Source organism: Berghia stephanieae, chromosome 2 (assembly GCF_034508935.2).
Source record: "Berghia stephanieae isolate SIO BIC M18660-M18661 chromosome 2, UCSD_Bste_1.3, whole genome shotgun sequence".
Classification (NCBI taxonomy): Eukaryota; Metazoa; Mollusca; class Gastropoda; order Nudibranchia; family Aeolidiidae; genus Berghia; species Berghia stephanieae.
Genome location: NC_088361.1, coordinates 123,320,571 through 123,342,204, shown reverse-complemented (window position 1 = coordinate 123,342,204; position 21,634 = coordinate 123,320,571). Strand labels below are relative to the sequence as shown.

Sequence of the window (21,634 nt, the reverse complement as noted above, 5' to 3'; positions counted from 1 at the left end):
CACAATTATCTATCTTTTTATATATTATTATTATTATTATTATTATTATTATTATTATTATTATTATTATTATTATTATTATTATTATTATTATTATTATTATTATTATTATTATTATTATTATTAAATATGAACAATTATCTGCCCCGTGATAACGTTTACTACAGACAATTTCATCTACATTTTTTCATCGCAGCTGATTTACAGCATTTCAAGCTTCTATTGACACAAGAAACATCAACAAGCCACACACACACACACACACACACACACACACACACACACACACACACACACACACACAACCTAAACAAACCGTAGCCATAAAAGAGTTTGTGGATCCAGAAGTCATCAGCTCCCTATCGATCTTCCTCCATCCAGTGAGACTGATAACATAAGACAAATTATGCTATAAGATGATTGATTCCCAGCCCTTAACGAGAGCCATGGGAGTGATAAACGAGGAAATAAATCTTGCACTAGATATCACGATTTATTTATCTTCGGTGGGCCTTAACTTTTATTGACTTATTTATTAATCTATTTATTTATTTGATAACCTATGAATTTATTTTATCTATTTATTATTCATTTACGTATCATATTTATTGTTAATGTTATTGTAACATTTTATTATTAATGTTATTATTATCATCATCATGACCATCATCATCATTATCATCATCAACATCATCATTATTATTATTATTATTATTATTATTATTATTATTATTATTATTATTATTATTATATTTTATTAATGTTATTATAAAATTATGACACGTGTTCTATCCCAAAACAAAAGTATTCTAAAGTCTAAAATATGATTTTATCAGTGGAAATTACGTCCACAAACATCTTTCTAGGTATTTGTAACTATCTCAAAACTTAGAAGAATTTTTCAATGTCCTATAAAATATCCTTTAAGCATTAATTACTTTTAGGTCACGCGATCAGACGTCTATTAGTATAAGATTATCATTCTCATCATCATCAAAAATATTACATCTTAATCAAGTTTATTTGATGTCTTCAACACAGTAGCTTAGAGTGAGAGGAAAAAAAAATTTAGTAAAATATCATGTCTGATCATTTTTCGACATCTGAAACTCCCCGACATCTTACCATATTAAGGCGTTGGGCCAAATATATTGGATATTAACGTTTTTCTGATCAAAATTAAAATAACTGTTCTGTCATTGTCCAACAGAATACGTTTGACTTTAAAGGCTTTAATGGGAATTTTTGGCTTTTTTTTTCTTTTTATTTTGTATTTTATATTCATAAATAGAATTATAAAATTCCTGTTGATCTCAAAGAGAAATTTGACCTTAAAATACGTAGATCCCTTTTTTTTAAATACCGAGAAAACTCAACACTACAAAGTGAGGAGATAATAATAATAGAGGGCTAAGTTTCTTTGCTCAAGGAAACAATGAGATACCGACACGGAGATGGTCAAAGAGTCATCCAGGTATTAGTGCAAGCTTTATCCACTCAGCCATGTCGCCTAGGTAGATCTTATTTTGACGTTGACGTGAGCAAAGAGTGTCATAAGCGTCATAAAATCCCATTACTTAAATAATAATTTTAAAAAGATGAGAGTGTCAAACCGTAGCCATCGTTAACATATAGATAGTATGCGCTTGGCTTAGGAGTTCACAACATTGCCATCCGGAAGTATAACGGACCAACACACAAAACGTTGTGTAACCATGATCGTTTATAGTCAGGTTAATACAGTTTAGTGAGAATTACTCATAAACGCGGATGGCAAAAAACAATAACAAAGATCTGAGTGACGTCAACTTCGAACTATCTATAGCCTGACACTAGAACCCTCTAGGACTGGCAGTTTGAAGTCATTTTTTAGGTTTGTGTAGCGTCTAGTGAGTTGTCGTTAGTAGAGCTCAAGGAAACAAGTTATTTCATTGGTTGAACTATTGAATACAACTCACGATTTGTTTTCTTTTGTGGCAAAAAAACTGGCCTTTTGACGTCATTTTTTGGTCAGCGTCAAGCTATAACTTTACGATGGCTACGGTCAAACTCCGAGTTGATGCTGTTTTGGTGGGTTTCATCTCATTTAACCAGTCAACTGCCTTTCACTGAAGTAGTCCTTCACACAACTGGCCCATGGAACCGGAGTTTATCCCGGTTTCTATCGCGTGAAACGGACAATAGCAATTGTTTACTATCCTTTGGATAGGACGCTAGTCTATCTCAAAGTACTCATAGACCCAGCGACCCCGATCACTGCTGGATGGACAGATGGGTCAGAAAAAAGCTCGAATGCTCCCGGGATCGATCATGGTCCCTTTGCGTGTGAATCGAGTGCTCTACCAACTGAGCTATCGGTACCCCGGGAAAAAACATGTAGCTTACATATAGATAGTATGCACTTGGCTAAGAAGTTCACAACATTGCCATCCAGAAGTGTAACGGACCAACACACAAAACTATGTGTAACCATGAACTTTTATAGTCTAGTTAATACAGTTTAGTGAGAATCACTCACAAACGCGGATGGCAAAATACAATAACAAAGGCTTGAGTGACGTCATCTTTGTTCTATCTATATTTACAAATTTGGCCAGAAAACTCGTCATCTTGGCAACAAACTATCAAACCGGGATTTCAAGAAGTCAAAGTTTTGAGAGTTTTTACCAAGATGCGGGGTCATTTTAATCGATCGATATTGGATTGGAGGACGAGTTTTCTGGTCAAAATTTTTAATACATATATTATTTCCAGAGTACGTCAGTTAACTGGTCAAAACTGAATGTTGACATCCAGAAAATCCTTTACATATGCATTGGAGGAATGAAAACCACCGTGCCGACTGACGACTGCGTTATTGAACTTTTTTTTAAATAATTTTTTTTATATAGAGCAATATCCACTAAATGTGCTCAAAGCGCTTTACAAGGGGTCCCTGGCCAACAGCAACATTTAGCATTTAGGACGGGACATGACGCCTGTTAGGCGATATTATAATTTTTTCGGACAGAGACAAGGCTGTTAACGGCCAGGTATTCATTTTACACCTGAGTGCGGTGAGAGAATGTGAGTAAAGACCCTTCTCCAAGAACTCAACTATGCGCCGAGCGAGGATCGAACCCAGGACCTTCCGATCCGAAAGCGAGTGTCATACCACAAGACCACATAGCTGAACTTGATTAGTGAGTGTGAGGGCTGACCTCTGGTGATCAGCAATTTCGGATAATGTTAATCCGACACGCTGTACTTGAACACTTGAACGGCGGTTGGCCACGAACGAATGACATACGCAGGACGGCGATTTGCCTTCAGCAAGGTTAGACTAGGTATTTATTGGTCAAGAAAGAAACGTTATGATATGATTTCTTATCGTGGTTCCTACTTGGAACGATCACGTGTGGAATATAGAAAATGAGTGAAGTTGACCTCAATCTGCTCTACTTATTGGTTTAAACAGCCATTTTGGTGATAAGTTCTTACTAAATTATCTCAAAGAGACTATAAAAACTAAAAGTTACTTGGCATGATCGATCTGGTGGTTAGAATTGATGTATTTTTACTTTAACGCATATCATCAATACACACATATGCATACACTCACACATACGCACATGCAGCAGAGGAGTTCCTCGCGATAAATATTTGCAAGTATTATATTCCTCTTTCGTTTTGGGGTCAAGTCCAATTTTATTATAGCACAGTAGCAAAAATATTATGAGGCATCCCTATTATCCTTTATAGTTTAATAGTAATAAAAAAAAAAACAACAAACAAACATAAGCATTCAAGAAATATTTTTCTTCCGCACGCATCCCGTTTTACTAAAAATAGATTTTGATGCTTTGTGACATCCTGACTACAATGGTATTTCAAAGGATCAAATCGTTAATGTCGAGAACCATTTCTTGGTGTAAAAATAAATGCATTTTGATAAGAAATAATATAGGTGGTGTCGGTGGAGGGGTAGGTAAAATAAAGCTGAGTATTCTTGAAGTCCTTCACTTAAAGTTTCAAACTCATTCCCAATGCGGGCCTCCAAGGTTGCGAAGTTTTTATTCTCTATTGTCTTCTGGCACTTTTCTACTCACTTAATTTCTAGTTATTATCAGCATAAGTGCCTGCTCCGCCCACTTTTCTGAATTAATATTCACCGCCAATACTGGAACGTTTTCAATGTTTCAATCGTCTCTATTTTATATATGTTTGTGTTGAGAAGATGACCATTAAAGTTAAAGCCTAACTGCTGGCTTACAAACTTCGCGGCGTTTGTGGGTTGAACACATGATCTCAAGAAGTCGGGAGAGCTGTTCAAGATAACATGATGCTTGATACCACTTTTGGGGGTGGGGGGAGGGGGGGGGGGGGCTGTCACGATGGAAATTCAATATGGTATTTCCCATATCTTACGGTGGCCGCAGACATCTGTTAAATGGTGGACAGCGATCATACATTACAATATCGTTGTTTTATCTAGACTAGTGCAGTCTTGTAAAGTTCACGAGGCAGGTGTAACTGTCATTTGTTTACTTCATGCTATAATGGGCGCTAGCCTTATTTATTTAAAATATTCATGAGTTTATATTTACAGCGCTCACGCAGTAGACCACTTTACTATAATATTATTAGGCTTGTTTAGACATTTGTACCATTTGAACTTGTTTACTAGGCCTGACTTTAGACTAGCCTTGAAGCAAACATTATCCTTATCATAAGATTAGAACTTCACTACTAGTTTTTATCACAGTGTACCACTGTCTGGGGGGGGGGGGGGGGGGGGGACGACGACACAATTCCCGCAGACAGGCAAAGGAATTTTAACACGGAGAAATCTGACGCCACGTAGTATATATTTATAATTTCAAACCATATTTCCATCCCTTCCTATGCTGGAATATAAAGAAGAATTCCAGCATGACATCATTGCATCAGCTCGGCACACAGCATTAAGGACCAGAGATAGCCAGACCGGCAAAGAACCTCGGTTTCCACAAGATAAGCTTTTCGCAACCGCCCCCCCCCCCCCCCCCCCCCCCCCCAATACTGTGGCTATGTTTAAGTGCTCAATGATGTCATAAAACTAATCTGGAAATACGTACACATATATAGGCTATTTATAAAACAGAATAAATCAGACTAACATTTATTGTCAAGTATAATTGGGACTGGAACTTGTTTTTGTTTTCTTATTCATTACTTATTTTTATTTTGAAGGTTATAGTCGTAGACAGCTATACGAGCCATTCATTATTGCAGTTTATTATTATCTATTAATTAATTATGTGACAGGTAAATCATTGGATTTGCAGACCTCTATTATATTAAAATAAATTAATTCGGCGATTCTACCGGTGTAGAAGCTGACTGCTAATAGGGCGATTATTCTACCGGTGTAGAAGCTGACTGCCTATGTAAAACGCTCGAGTGGTCGGAGCATTATCACTTAATTTTTTAAATTGAACATAATCTAATCTCCAACGTAAACCACGCATTACAATTGATGGCTTCTTCTTAGAACAGTAAGGACGAGGTTTCGAACCCCCATCGCCGCGAAGTCTTTTTCTCTATTGTCTTCAGATCCCTTTTAAAGCGCTTTTAGCACGTTTGGTGGATATTGCGATATGGGACAGCATGGCTCAGTCATTGCTTTGTGCCCGAAAGGTACCGAGTTCGACTACCCATCGCGCTGTCTAGCCTTAGCTCACTTTGCGGCTGACGCCTGGGTTATTCCAGTCTTCCCTTGGGATATTTTATCCTAAAGAAAGATTTCCCCTTAGGGATGAATACAGGGAATTTATTTATTTATATTAATGCTGAAGTTGTTGGGGGGGGGGGGGTTCTGACCGAAATGTAAAAGGTATTGCTTTGTCAGAGTTGATTGTTGTTACCGGCGTGCGTCTTACTCAACCAACACTCTTGGCTCTTGCCATTTACGTCGTAACTTGACCTTTTACGATGAGTAATACCATTTCATCTCCAGTTCACAATGTTGTTTTGTTTATTTATTAGTCGTCTAGTACTTTACATTGAAAGACATCTACGCCTTACGATTATACCTGACAGTGTGAGTGATGACAACATGAAATGTAAAATTATATCTACAAATAAATAAAATAAGGGAATAGTCTCAAGGGCTCAGTTAACGGAGTTTACACCTCATAACCAATGGGACCGATATCAGAATCAATCCCTTGTTCATTCGAGATTTATTTTTTCTACTCCTCTGTACAGCCTCCAATGATTGGGAAACAGGGCTTGTTCTGTTTGTGGCAGCAGCTTCTAATGATGTCACACAACTATTTATGATGATCTAGGCTGGTCGCAAACTCATTGTCGCAATCGTGTACGGCCGCGAACCCGCCCGGAAGCTTCTTATTTACCTTAGAGGAAGTTACTTTATAAGGATTCCACTTTAACTGTAATCCCTTGAGCATTTTTTTTCCACTTTCATGTATGTTGTCATCAAATTGTTGATTTATTGGCGAAAGCCTAAGATTGAATAAACTTTGAAACTTTGAGTATCTAATTGACCTCGACATTTAATCGAATTGAGACGGTGAGTCACATTTATGTCTTATTCGTCGCATATAGGAAAATCGTCTTGATGTTGTGACATCAAATAATATGACTAATCAATCTGCATCACTTGAAAAGGGCCATTGACATAATGTGACCATTTAAGAGTGTTTTGGTTAAGTGGCTCCTTCAGTGCAAGTGATTTTCGTAATTCACCACAAATCTAAATTGATCATGTATCATTTTCACACTTTTCAAACTACACCCAGACTTTGTACGTCACTCAGTTGCTTACTTTAATTATTAACCTTAGGGATTTTACAGCGCATATGCCACTTGTATTATAATTATATAGTTATATCCGCGCCATCCAAAAGGAAGAAAATAGAATAGCCAGAAAAAATGGATCAAGTTAATCCCTCAAAGAAAATATTAGGACAAGGATGACTAGTTCAACAAAGGTCCGAAGTAGATCCAATAGTAAAATATCCTTGTAGTTAGTCTTCTTGTTCGTTTGTTTGTTTTTAGGGTTTTACGACGCTTGCGACACATTTTGGTCATATTAGCTTGAGTAAAACGGTAGAAAATGGGATAGTCAAAATTTTCTAGAATAAAAATAAAACCACACAAGATAAAGGGGAGTGGTTCAAATAGGGAACAGAGGTAGATTCCAAGAGAATACGATCAATGCGCTTAGTTTGAGATCACCTAAAAGTCGCATCCAAATACCAGCACAAGATCCCACTAAGAGTAATACTAATAACTCTAATGTTTACACGGTATATTAAAAAACAAACAAACAAAAAAAACAAAACAAATACAACACAACTATCAATACAAACTAGAGAGATGATTTACAATGAAAGAAATATCACCTCCTAAAACTAACACTATAAATTTGATTATTTCCCCTCTCAGCCAATGGTCGTGACAGTGGTCGGCAACATTTTTTTTTTTTTGGTTTATAAAGCCCAATCCCTCCCCTACCCGTTATTTGGCGGGAACAGTCATGTGATCTAAAAACAAATGACAAATATGTTATTGCTGAAGCCGTAACGTTATGGTTTTTTTTCTTCTTTTTTTTTCTCGACATCACATTTCTCACACTTACACGGTTCGAGTCGATATAATAGCAAATATAACAACAACAACAACAACAAACAAAAAACAAATAAATAATAAATAATAGAGAAATGATTTACATGGAGGGAAAAATATCATCTCTCACAAAACGATAAATCTCTCGGACCGTTTCCATTTTGAAAGTAATAATAATAATAATAATAATAATAATAATAATAATAATAATAATAATAATAATAATAATAATAATATAATGATAATGATAATATAATAATAATAATAATAATAATAATAATAATAATAATAATAATAATAATAATAATAATAATAATAAATGTGTTGGGGGCTCAGGCGAAACCAAACGGTTCTATTTCCCCAAAAAAGGACATTATGAAAGCCACATATGATAAATAGGACAAAATGATTTCCGTGGACAGAACAGATATCAAGACTGTGGTATAGAGAATTACTTTTTGTTGTTGACTGAGGAAGGGTTGTGAGTCTGAAGCGTCCAATCTGAAATGTTGTATTTTTATAAAATCTGTTATATTCATTTTAGATAATTAAAACTTTATATAGGATGATAATTAAAAGGAATGAAAATGAGAACCTGTCACAGAAATTGGACAGGATCATTGTCACTCGATGCAGATTAACTCGATTACTAATGCAGACCTGCCTACTTGATATATTAAAATTTCGTAGTTTTCAGGGCTGGAAAAATTGGAAGGACCATAACTATATAACATACCAATTTGTCCTGACCAGGTGAGATAACGTTTCAAATTCCTCAAAGTATGCGCTCTGGCACTAAAACTTCATTTTCAACAAGTTTTTATTGAATGTAATGGCGTCATACAACTCTGCAATTCTAGCCTAAAATTCGTAAAACTGCGAATTTTTCGTTATAGGAGGCAGTTCTCATAATGTGTACGCATTCAGTTCTAACACTATAAAGTGAGTATCATTACTGTTATCGTTTAATTAGCGAGACATGCAAACGTCTTTAGTAGTACGGAGTAGATCCTTAGTAAAATTGCATGATACCAATACGTACGTCCTTACGAGACAATTGAAGGTTAAGTATATCTAGTAATTAGTAATTACAAGAAATAAGACAAATCTTCACGTTATTCTATAATAAGTCTAGTCTATATTGCAATTAGTATTTACAACTGTGCGTTATCTAATGTAATACAGTAATATATTTTACACTATATATATATATATATATATATATATATATATATATATATATATATATATATATATATATATATATATATATATATATATGTATTTTGACGTCACAAAACGTTTATTGTTGCTTTTGCCCGTCAAAATAATAATAATAATAATCATTATAATAATAATAATAATAATAATAATAATAATAATAATAATAATAATAATAAAATAATAATAATCATATAATAATAATAAATAATATAATAATAATATAATATAATAATAATAATAATAATAATAATAATAATAATATATAATAATAATATATAATAATAATAATAATAATGATAATAACAACAACAGCAGGTCGTTAGTAGACTCTACAAACACATCCTTGTGTTATAAGTTTTACCTTCTCTAATTCTTTAATGATAGTGATAGTGTTCAGCGGAGTGACAATAGCAAGGGAAAAAACAAATAAAATGACTACTATTACATAGGGACATAAATGAAATACAGTGTATTACATCCCTTGTTTGAATCTGGATCAAAATCAAAAATGGTCCGGTTGCTGTCGGGTTTGTTTTGGGTTTTTTTTGCCTTTACTTTTCTGGGACTGCCTCATAAAACTGAATCTGGTTTGGAATGTAGTTCCAGTCCCTTATCAAATAAAAATAAACGTCAATAAAGATTAATATTTATATTTTCATTTTCATTTCAACTGACGATGGGTGTGTATTGAAGAATTGTTCCATTTTAAGATTTAATTTTATGAACAGATACGCCACATGGAAAAATATAATTACCTTCTCCACTTATTTGACTGTCTCCGATTAATTAGGATGTATTTCACAAGTTAACTGCCGTACTCTGGAAAGACATGTACTAACAATGTTGGCCTGAAAACTCGTCCTTCCAATATTTAAAAATTAAAAATTAAAAAAATACGCCCCTTCCACCACCGCATTAAACAGGATGTCTGATGTCAAAAGGAATCACCCATGTTGTCCAAGTGAGCAAATTGGGGGTTAATAATCTGGCCCAAGGAAAAAAAAAACAAAAGTGCCTGAAGTAGGGCTCGAACCCAGGACCTTCTGGATCACAGTACAATGACTTCCACTTGGCCACGATTTAAATGGCGTTCATCTTGGCAAAAAATTCTCAAATCTGGAACCTCGACTGTTTGTTTGTTTGTTGCTTTAGGTCTCTTCCAACACAATTGAGGTTATATGAGAGACCGCTGAAACAAAAAAACAAGCAATCTAACAAAAATAGTACAAATGTCAATCAAAATCATAACCTAAAGATATAAGCTAAATTATAAATAACCAAGAACAAACAGGCAGAGGATTTACAGGAAAAAAAATATCCCCTGTCAAAAATACAATCACAAACCAAAAGAAGCAGGATAGGCTAGTAAAGAGAAGAAGAAACGACATCACTATCGGATCGTACACCCATGCGAACATCATAGGTATATGATTCAAGGGTGATGCTCCCATCCAACGACATCACTATCGGATCGTACACCCATGCGAACATCATAGGTATATGATTCAAGGGTGATGCTCCCATCCAACGACATCACTATCGGATCGTACACCCATGCGAACATCATAGGTATATGATTCAAGGGTGATGCTCCCATCCAACGACATCGCTATCGGATCGTACACCCATGCGAACATCATAGGTATATGATTCAAGGGTGATGCTCCCATCCAACGACATCACTATCGGATCGTACACCCATGCGAACATCATAGGTATATGATTCAAGGGTGATGCTCCCATACAACGACATCACTATCGGATCGTACACCCATGCGAACATCATAGGTATATGATTCAAGGGTGATGCTCCCATCCAACGACATCACTATCGGATCGTACACCCATGCGAACATCATAGGTATATGATTCAAGGGTGATGCTCCCATCCAACCTCGACTGGTTGAGTTTTTGCCAAAATGTGAGAATCATTTAAATTTATATTTGAAGGGACAAGTTTTCGGGACAAATTTTTGAATTTTTGTCTTTTCAAAGTACAACAGTTAACTGGTTAAACTTTTAAAATTACAGCTTAAACTTATTTATAGGTCAGCCCTAGAAGTAGATGTAGGGGAAAGCGGTAGGCCAAGATACGATCTCGGACTTTCTGATTGTTTGTTTGTTTTTAAGGGCTTTACGGCGCTTTCAAAACATTAAGGTCATATCTGTGCCAGTAAAAAGTAAGAAAATGGGATAGTTAAAAGTTCCAGAATTACAATTAAAGCACCAAAGAAAAGGTAAAAAAAAAGGGGAATTGGTTCAAATAGGAAACAAATGTAGATTCCAAGAGCACACTATCAATACTTAGTTTGAGATCACCTAAAAGTCTCATCCTGCCTAATGTTTTAAGACAGTCAGTATTCATTACCATTCCCAAAAAACAAGAAACTATTGATTGTGACCAACACAGAACAATAAGTATAATGAGCCAGGCCACCTTACGAAAAGAACCAGAGACCAGAGATAAGTGACCAGCAGTTTGATTTTGTAAAAGAAAAGGGTACAGTAAATAAAATTTTTACATTGAAAACAACAATACAACCGTCAATCGAATAACAAAAATCACTTTACAGTATCTATGCGTCATTGATTATTCTAGAGCTTTTAATTCAGTACAACAGGAAACGCTCTTCAAAATCTTAGAAAAGATCAGTGTAGACAGTAAAGACCTTCGAACTGTGAAAAACTTATACTGGAATCAAACAGCGTGTGTCAAACTTGATGACGAAATATCGAACTTCTTTAACATCGAACAGGGAGTGAGACAAGGTTGCATCTTATCACTGGACCTTTTTAACATATATAGTGAAATAATATTCAAAGAAATTGAAGCTAGTAAAGGTGCCGTCGTGGGAGGCAGAAAATGAATAACATAAGATACGCAGACGATGGTATTCTGATCGTACTCTCCAAAAACGTGTAGAAAATTTTAGATATACTGGTGAGCAAAAGTGAAGAGGTGGGCCTGAAACTAAATGTTAGAAAAACCAAATGCATGGTGGTCACAAAGAATGACAACAACACGACCTTTCACTTGCCAAGTAAAAAAGAGTCCATCAAACAAGTAAAGAAATATTTAGGTACTATCATGACCCATGACGAACATGACATAAAGGATATAAAACAAAGAATAGCAGTAGCAAAAAATGTGTTTCATAAATAAATGTGTTCAGTTGTGTCAAACAACAGCCTTAAGTTGAAGACCAGAATGAAAGTAGTGAAAACACATGTTATAAGTACCCTTTTAAATGGTTGTGAAACACGGACGCTTAACAAAGAATGTTTGAGGCATTTGAGATGTGGATGTATAGAAGAATGTTGAGGTTATCATGAACAGACAAGTATATAAACGAGGATATGTTGGCAAAGGTGAGAAAAGGAAGAATATTGATAGGTTCCATCAGAAAGCAGCAGTTACGGTTTCTGGGACCTGTGTGGAGAAAAGACGGAACACAAAAGTTGGTAAAATCTGGGATGATCTAAGGAAAGATATAGAGGAAGACAGAGAATAACATATTGAAATAACCTAAGAATGGCCAAAAGCGATTTTAAAAGCAACGCAAACTTCATGCACACAGCAGAGGATCATGATACGTGGAGACAGCTGACCGGCAACATGCTCAAGAGTACAAGCGAAGATGGATGATGATATGTATGATGATGTAAATATTCAAAACCTTTTTTCAGATCTAGACTTTATTCATACCATCTAAAGCCTTACCCCCCTCAGCCCATAAAGTTAGTAACTAAGGCAAAAGGGATTTTAAAAACAGAGAACAGAATAAGTAGATCCATAAGTAATATTTGTGCCTTCAAAGAGATTGTCAACATTTGTTTCAAAAGCAGCTTTTGACTCATTTGAGAAGAGGGGACAATAGATAAAAAGTGAGGGTGGATCAGAAAGCAGAGATGCCCTCCCATAGTAGCAGTTTTTAAAATGGAGAGTGGTTCTTGTCATGACAATTCTTGTTCTTGTTAACATTAAGGTTATGCAATACACTCAAATGTTTACAAATCATATAATATAATAATGTAAACTAAACATAATACAATGCATAACAGAGAGATGATTTACAAGGAAAAAAATATCATCTTCCAAAACTATAACTATACATTCGACTGTTTCCCTCCCAGCCAAGGCCAGGACAAAACCAAGTAATCTCATTCCAAGACAACGACAGGAAACAATTGGAAAACGGGTTGAGGGGCTAGAAGACACAGCATGAGTGTATTCCTCTTAGTTGGGACCTGTGCTTGTGTCTGGATGAGACTTTTAGGTGATCTCAAACTAAGTACTTTGGTGGTGTGCTCTTGGAATCTACATCTGTTCCCTATTTGAACCAATTCCCCTTTGTCTCACCTTTTCTTTTGTGCTTTAATTGTAATTCTAGAACTTTTTACTATCCCATTTTCTTCCTTTTTACTGGCGCTGATATGACCTTAATGTGTTGCAAGCGCCGTAAAACCCTTAAAACAAGGTTATGCAAAGAATGACAGCAAGTGAGATAAGCTGCCATTCCTAACCGCCTTAATCTGTATTCTTATAAACAACGTTTATAACATTGGCTTCGTGTAGGGAATGAAAACATAAGAGATAAACATATCAATTCGACAATTATTTAATAAATTTATTTTATTACAGTGAATAACATAAAAATCATTGTATATGACATGTCCTTGAGCAGAACGTTACCTCAATGAAACTTGATTAACATTGAAACATGATGGCTTTCAAAATGTGTCCTACTGAAAACAATCTCAAAATCCTGACAGTGCTGATTCTCACATTTCGAAATTTTGTTCAGAATACACTATTTACCACATCCAAGTCCATCAGCTTGACTGATTTGAGAAAAAAATGATTTTGATAATGAAAGTATGAATAACAAAGTTGTAAAGTGCTAATTATTAAGGATAAAACTTTCTATGATTTGGAAAATCTGAAAAATTGGTTCTCTGATGGTAAGGTTCATAAGGCGAGTCCACAAAATATTTAGGCTCCTTCCAATGAGGTAAAATCAAGTTATCCAGACGCTTGCTTTGCGACCTATTACAAAAAATATGTTGCTTAAGTGACCAGCGAAGTTTAGGTGATTTACGATACAATTTACGGAATCTGCCTCCTCTTGTCCTTATCCATCCTCCCCAGTGCAGACGGTAGAATCTGTTGATGACTCTGTGTTCCCGCCATTGCTTGATTTCGTAGGTCACAGATCTAACAGCAACACTTAGTCCTGTCTGATTTGGGACAATCCTGGAAATGGACAAAATGTACAACAGTAGTAAAAGTCATAATTCATAATAAAGGTAACGATTAGCCACAAAACAGCTCAAATTATCAATGGGAATATTGGATATGGTTCAATTCATATTTGACAAACTTTAGTTTAATTTTGAGGATCATGTCTTTTTACATTTAGTAAGGAGAAAAACATGCGACAAATTCAGATAAACATCAAATGAAAGATAGATAACATGAAACAATACAGAAACATAATTAAAACTCTTGATGTAAGGACTACAACTCAAGCTTTAAAAAAGTATGATGAAATTGTATTCTGTTTTTAAAGGTTTTACAATGGTTGCGACATGTTTAGGCCATTTGGGGGCCAGTAAAAAGAAAGAATATGGAATAGTAAAAAAATATTTATTTACAATTGAGAGTTCATGAGAAAAAATAAGATAAAGGGAATGGTTCAAACAGGGAACGGATGTAGATTCCAAGAGCTTACTATCAGTGTAGTTAGTTTGAGATCACCTAAAAGTCTCATCTAGACACAAACACTAGATCCCACTAAGAGGAATACACTCAAGTGTTTACAAATCATTAGGTATATTAAAACCAACAAATATAACAGAGAGATGATTTACAAGGGAAAAAAAATATTATCAACCAAAACTATAACTATACATTTGACTGTTTCCCTCCCAGCAAAGGACTCTGGCCAGGACAAAAGTAATCTCATTCCAGGACAAGGACAAAAAGCAACCAAATCAGAAAACATATATATATATATATATATATTATATATATATATATATATATATATATATATATATATATATATATAGAGAGAGAGAGAGAGAGGAGAGGAGAGAGAGAGAGAGAGAGAGAGAGAGAGAGAGACAGAGACAGAGACAGAGACAAAGACAGAGAGAGAGAGAGAGAGAGAGAGAGAGAGAGAGAGAGAGAGAGAGAGGGATTGAAGACACAGCAAATGCACACCTTTTATAAATATCTATTGTTCTATTTTAATTTGTGCTTCCTTACAAAGGAGCATACCATTTTCTGCCCCATCAATGTTTTTTTGTTTATTCATCTTAACAACGCCACTACCACATTCATTATCTCATTCGTTTGTAGTGTTTCATTCATCCTGTTTTGTTGATAAAGGGGAAACCCGAAACATCCATATTATCTGTTTTTGTATATCATATTGAAGCTTACATTCAATTTCACATTGTTATTTATTTCTTCGAGCTTCGAGCAGAACCATTTACATTACCTTTGACCTCTGCTTCCTTGGTCAATAGATAATATTAAACAGTTATTTTTTTAGTAACAACAAGATATGAAGTGAGTAGAAAAGTGCCAGAAGACAATAGAGAAAAACATTTTTATTTTATTTTATTTTTATTTATTTATTTTTTTTTTTCAAACCCCACCACCGCCACGAAAAAAAAATATTTTTTATTCTCTATTGTCTTCTGGCACTTTTCTACTCACTTCATATCTTGTTGTTACCAACATAAGTGCCTGCTCCACTCACTTTTCTGAATTAGTTATTTTTTTAGTATGAAGATACACATTGGAATCAAAACCCTACAACTGTGTACTTATTTTGTTATCCACAAAACAAATTGGAAAACTCATTACGGTACATAAATTACCCAGTCTGCTTGGTGTTTTTTTGAGACCCTGACAGCAGCAATCGTCTTTGTGCCTGCAGAACAGAATAACTCCTATCCTGGCTTGTTGTGTTGCTGAGACTCAATGATGACATTATTCGTGGAAGATTTGACAGCCCAGTCTCTTGACTGAGACACAATCCTGGAGATCAAAATAAAACATATGTTAACAATTAATATTGAAGAGTATTCAGATTGTGGGTCCTTCATAGAGCCATATAGACCATAGTGTGGTCCTTCAGAGCCATTAGGCCAATGGAGCTGGAGTTTATCCCAGTTTCTATAGCATGAAACAAACAATAGAAATTAATTGCTTTTCATCAGATCTGACAGAGCCAGTTACCCAATCACTGCTGGGTGGACCGTGGTCAGAAAAAAAATCTTGACTGCACCCAAGATCTCAGTCCCTTGTAAAGAGAGTGCTCTACCTACTGAGCTATCAGGACCCCATATACAGCCCATAGATCCAGAGTTTATCTCAATTTCTGTAGAAAAAAAGACTGAAGCAATTGCTTACTACCACTTGGACAAACACTAGTCTTCTGCAATATACTTTTTGTCAAGATTTAACACACTCAGCTACAGCTGGATGGACACAAAGGGGTTAGATAAAATCTTGGCTGCACCTAAGATTGATACTGATTTCCTTGTTTTTGTGTTAAATACTAATATTAAAAACCAGATATTCTCTCTTCAAATCAAACATTTTTGTAATAAATTTAGTATTCAAACATATCAGAATTATAAAATTTTGAACAAATTTTAAAATAAGAAAGGAAACTGAGCATATTAACACAAACACACAAACACAAAGCATATTTTAGTCATTTGTGGTAAAACCCAATTTAAGCTGAAATGTGGGAGCAAGAATAGTGAGTGCCTTGCAAATGGTGAGTGAATACATTGTAAATGGCAAAGGGATAGATTTGAAACCATTTACGTTCAGCGATGATAATGCTGTCATCTGCATTTTTTGCGACCGCAAATGGCAATTTGCGGCCGCAAATATCAGGGCGATCCGCAAATTTTGGCAAATTTCCCAAAATTGGCAAATCGTGGCAAATTTTGGGAAAATTGGCAAATCGCGTGGCAAATTTTGGGGAAAAAAAAGTATCGAAAACAAAATAACGAAAAAAAAAAAAGTGTGAAACCTGAGAAATGTTGCAGCTTTGCCTGGGACTAAACCAAGGGAAGCTACTCTCTACGGATAATGATCCTTTAAAATCTTTGTAACAACGCTAATCACAGTCATTTCATGTCTCAAGTCCTTAAATGTAATATATTGTCTTTTATATAATTTTTTTCTGTATTGCAGTTAATTTTTACTGAAACGCTTAGTTTTCCTCCGCAAATTTTTGGGCAAATTTTGGTCTTTTTGGCAAATTTCTTGGCAAATTTCGGGGGGTTTTTTGGCAAATTTTGGCAAATTTTAGGTCCCAATTTGGCAAAAAATGCAGATGACAGATAATGGCACTTTGGAAAAATGCATCTGTCAATCAGTCAAATTCAAACAAATGCAAAAACTAACATGTAATATACCATAGTTATGTTACATATGTAATATATCACTACTAGTGCATATCTTTTCTAATCATAGGCTGAAACTAAAGACAAATGTATGGGAAGGCAACAAAACTGGGAGAAATAACGCCAAATGAAGAGAAAGCTGCAGAAGAATCTATGCAAGGCACACTGGGATTACATCGACGAGATACTGAGAAAAGGCCTTAAAGGGAACAACAATCACCCATTCTGGAAATATGTGAAAGCAAGATGGCAGGATAGCAAAGGGGTAGCTCCAATCAAAGATGGAGGTGTCCTACATTCGCGAGCAAGACCAAGGCTGAACTCTTGAACAAGCAGTTCTGCTCAGTCTTCACGAAATCGGAACTAGATGGCCCACAAGTCCCTACCTTCAGACCACTCATCATCACAACAGGAGTCATCAAACTGCTGTGACATCTTAATAAGAATAAAGCAAATGGACCAGATGGCATACCCAAACACATCCTCAATCACCTAGCTGATGAAATGGGCCAATCCTAATGGCAATCTTCAGGCAATCCCTGGAGACAGGAGAGTTACCATCAGACTGGCGGAATGCTAGTATTTCCCCCATATGCAAAAAAGGAGATCGTCACACAGCATCAAACACTAACACGTATACAGTGGAACCTCCCGATAACGACATGCCACGGGACCGAGTTTTTATGTCGTTATCCGGAGGTGTCGTTATTTAGAGGCTTCCAAGATGGCGGACAAAGTGGGCGTGGTAAGGCCCGCGGGACCAGTTTTTATTAACATTGACAAAACAAACAAAACATTGTAGTGTATTTCTCTTAGAGGGTTCTTGTGCGTGTGTCTGGATGAGACTTTTAGGTGATTTGAACTGAGTACACTGATAGTGTGCTCCTGGAATCTACATCTGTTCCCTATTTAAACCATTCCCCTTTGTCTTACTTTTTCTTATGTCATTTCAATTGTAAATCTAGACTGTTTTTTACTATCCAATTTTCTTCCTGGCGCTGATATGACATAGATGTGTCACAAGCGCTGTAAATCCCTTTAAAACAAACAAAAACAGGTAATTCGGAAGCTGCGAGTTAGATAAAATTCCTCCTCCTCCCACAAAAACACTAATACTACGAGTACGACTACTACGACATTATTACTACTACTACTACTACTACTACTACTACTACTACTACTACTACTACTACTTCTATCACCACATAATATCACATTTTCCAAGATTTTGTGTTTACTTGCTTACACTTACATTTATACCTTGGTTTTTATTAATGCATATCAGCCAAGATTCGTCAAAAAAAGCTGCGTTCTCATTGGTTTCAAAAGCTGCGTTCTCATTGGTTCAAGCAGGAATCGTTTTAATAAACTTTGAGTACTCATGCTCGGTATTTTTAGTATCAGATATCTACGAAAACTGCCGAAAATCGCCAAAATGATGTCGTTATTCGGAGGTTTTATCAAACAGTGCGTCGTTTTTTGGAGGTTTTTTTTACTGATCGTAAATAGAAAAAAAAACGGGACCACCGGTCAATGTCGTTATGAGGAGGTTGTCGCTATTCGGAGGTGTTGTAATCGGGAGGTTCCACTGTATGTTGCAAGCTGTTGGAAAATATAATTTGAAAGCATCTAAGGGACACCTTGAGCAACATCGAATCCTTTCACCTCTCCAGCATGGATTTCGAAAATCACATTCTATGGAGACCCAGCTTATAATCACCATTCAGGATCTACTGCACCACCTTGACTAGAAACAACAAGTAGATATGGTGATATTAGACTTTGTCAAAGCTTTCGACACAGTCCCACAAAAACGTTTAATGTCAAAGCTTTGCCATCTAGGAGTCAGAGGTGAGGTCAACACGCAGATCACCAGCTTCCTGATGAAAAGTTACCAGAGAGTCGTGGCTGATGGAGAAGCATCAGGAATTCCACAATCGACTCTGGAGTGCTGCAGGGAACAGTGTTGGTACCAATCCCATTTCCCTGCTATATCAACAACCTCCAAACACAGTAAATGGCCAGTTACATGTATTTGCAGATGACTATCTGTTGTATGCATCTATTAACTGTTGCTCAGGACCAGCTCAGCCTACAGCAAGACCTACTTGTATTGGAGGAGTGGACTGTGAAATGAAGCATGCAGTTTTACGCTAAGAAGTGCTATGTCCTTCGTATCAGCAAATCCAAGACACCACACTCTCACGTGTATAGTTTAGTCAATCATGTCCTACAGGAAGTTGACAGTAACCCATATCTAGGTTACCAGCTTAACAGCAATCTGAAGCCAGCAAAGCATATCAACATTATAACATCAAAAGCCAGGCGAATATTGGGATTCTTGAGGCGGAATCTCAGGAAATGCTAGATGGATTTCAAACCAGCAGCATGCAAGAGTCTGGTATGTTCAGTGCAAGAATATGCAAAGGATGAGCACCAACTAGACATGGCGCACAGAAGAGCAGCTCAATTTGTGATGAAAGACTACCGGCAAAGTAGCAGTGTTACAAAGATGCTGAACCAACTGGGGTGAAGCGAGCTATCCAAAAAAAAAAGAAGAGAAGCGAGTATATCCTGTTATTCAAGACTGTCAAGGGCCTGGTAGCAAAGGAATTTGAACAATTTACTGTAAACACAAGTTGCACAAGGAAAACTAACGGTTGCAACTTCAAGATTATACCAGCAACAACAAACCAGTACAAAGGCTCATTCCTAGTTCATACAATTAAGAACTGGAGTCAGCTAGATGTCAGTGTGGTCAAATGTAGTAAAACTGTGGAGGCCTTCAACTCACACGTAAGCAAAGACTAGCTGCATATGTAAGCTACTCAGAAAAAAAAATGATTAAGAACGAAGAAGTATGGAAAAGAACACAGCAGAAACCAGTGAGAGAGGAAATAGGAAGAAGATGATGGAAGTGGATTGGACACGCCCTTAGAAAGAATGACTCAACTATAACAAATCGTAGTGTTATTATGCACCTCCGTTGAAGGTGTATCTTAACAGATCGTTTTTATACACCTCCGTCACGCATGCGCATCCCACCCAATTTCATCAGCGATATTGTGTTTCTGTATTTGGACATGGTGAAAGTTATATTGTGACATCTGCAGGATCTTTTTGTTAATAAACTTATATAAAAATAATAATAATTTTAAAAATCGAAATATAAAACCAGAAAATAGTAGTTGCATTGAAGGTAAAATAATGTTTAGAAAGACCTTATTAAATGTGATGAAGTTAGGTGGCTCCATAGCGCAGTGGACAAGCTGTCAGACTCTAACCTTGAAAGTACTGGGTTCGATTCCCATTGTAGACATATTTTATCTTTTATTTTCTTATTGAGAAAGACATCATTTTAGTTTTTTCTTTCTTTTTTTTTTTTTTCAAAAACTTTTTATGTTTTTAAAAAACTTCAATTTTAATTTTCTAAAATTATTTATTTATTTGAGATCAGTATTTGTGTGCCATGTTTCTTTTTACTTTTTAAATTATTGTTATTATTCTTTAATTTATTATCATTGTATAGCCTAAATATATACGTCGGTAATCACTAAGCAGCGTGCTAAACTACAATCTAAATAAAACTATTTAAACCTCATGGACGTATGCAGCAACATTTTCACTAATTTACCATCACCGCCACCGTGCATAAAAACGGTGCGTTTTTGTACACCTCCAACGGAGGTGCATAAAAACGCCACCATAAAAGTATTGAACTGGAACTCTCAGGGCAGAAGATCAAGAGGAAGGCCACGGGGAACATGGAAAGGAATTAAAGCGGATATACAGAGAAGTGATAAGACGATGGAACGAGAACGAGACAAAAAAAAGTTCGATTTCGATAGCTCAAGACTCAAGATAGAAAAGGGGAGGCCTTCCGAAAGCTCCTACATCCCCAGTATTCTTGTTCTAGGGGTTTGGGATGGGGACTTTTTTTATAATGTTCTAGTAGAGGGTTTGGGAGGGGGGAGACTTTAAAAAAAAGTTTCCCCCCTCCCAAACCCCCTACCAGAGAACATTATAAAAAAACAAGAATACTGGGGATGTGGTGATGTTCTTTTCTAGATAGATATCTAGACAGTACCCCCTCTCCCAATAGTAATTATAGAACATTATTTTTTTAAAAACTGGGGATGTAGGAGCTTTCGGAAGGCCTCCCGATGATGACGCTTTTACTTTTAAAAATCATCATTTTGCTCTTTTAAAAGTGTTCTTTTTAATTTATAACCAGGAAAACTCACTTGACATCAGTTTTGCCAAGGACGAAGCCATGTTGACTGTTGACATTTCTCGCACTTGCCAGGGGAGATCACTTTGATAATTCATAAAAAATACTGGGAAACTGCAACAAGTTAACAAT

General features: G+C 35.9%; 1 protein-coding gene across 1 annotated transcript; it reads right to left on the bottom strand.

Annotated features, from left to right (window-relative positions):
- Positions 1–13,442: 13,442 nt before the first annotated feature.
- LOC144966488 (large ribosomal subunit protein bL35m-like) lies at positions 13,443–21,617 on the bottom strand. The gene is made up of 3 exons (XM_078903092.1): positions 21,516–21,617; positions 15,727–15,886; positions 13,443–14,089 (listed from the first exon to the last, which is right to left on the bottom strand). Exons 1-3 carry the CDS (start codon positions 21,598–21,600, stop codon positions 13,744–13,746), a joined length of 591 nt encoding a protein of 196 aa, XP_078759218.1. The 5' UTR covers positions 21,601–21,617; the 3' UTR covers positions 13,443–13,743.
- Between the last annotated feature and the right edge of the window lie 17 nt (positions 21,618–21,634).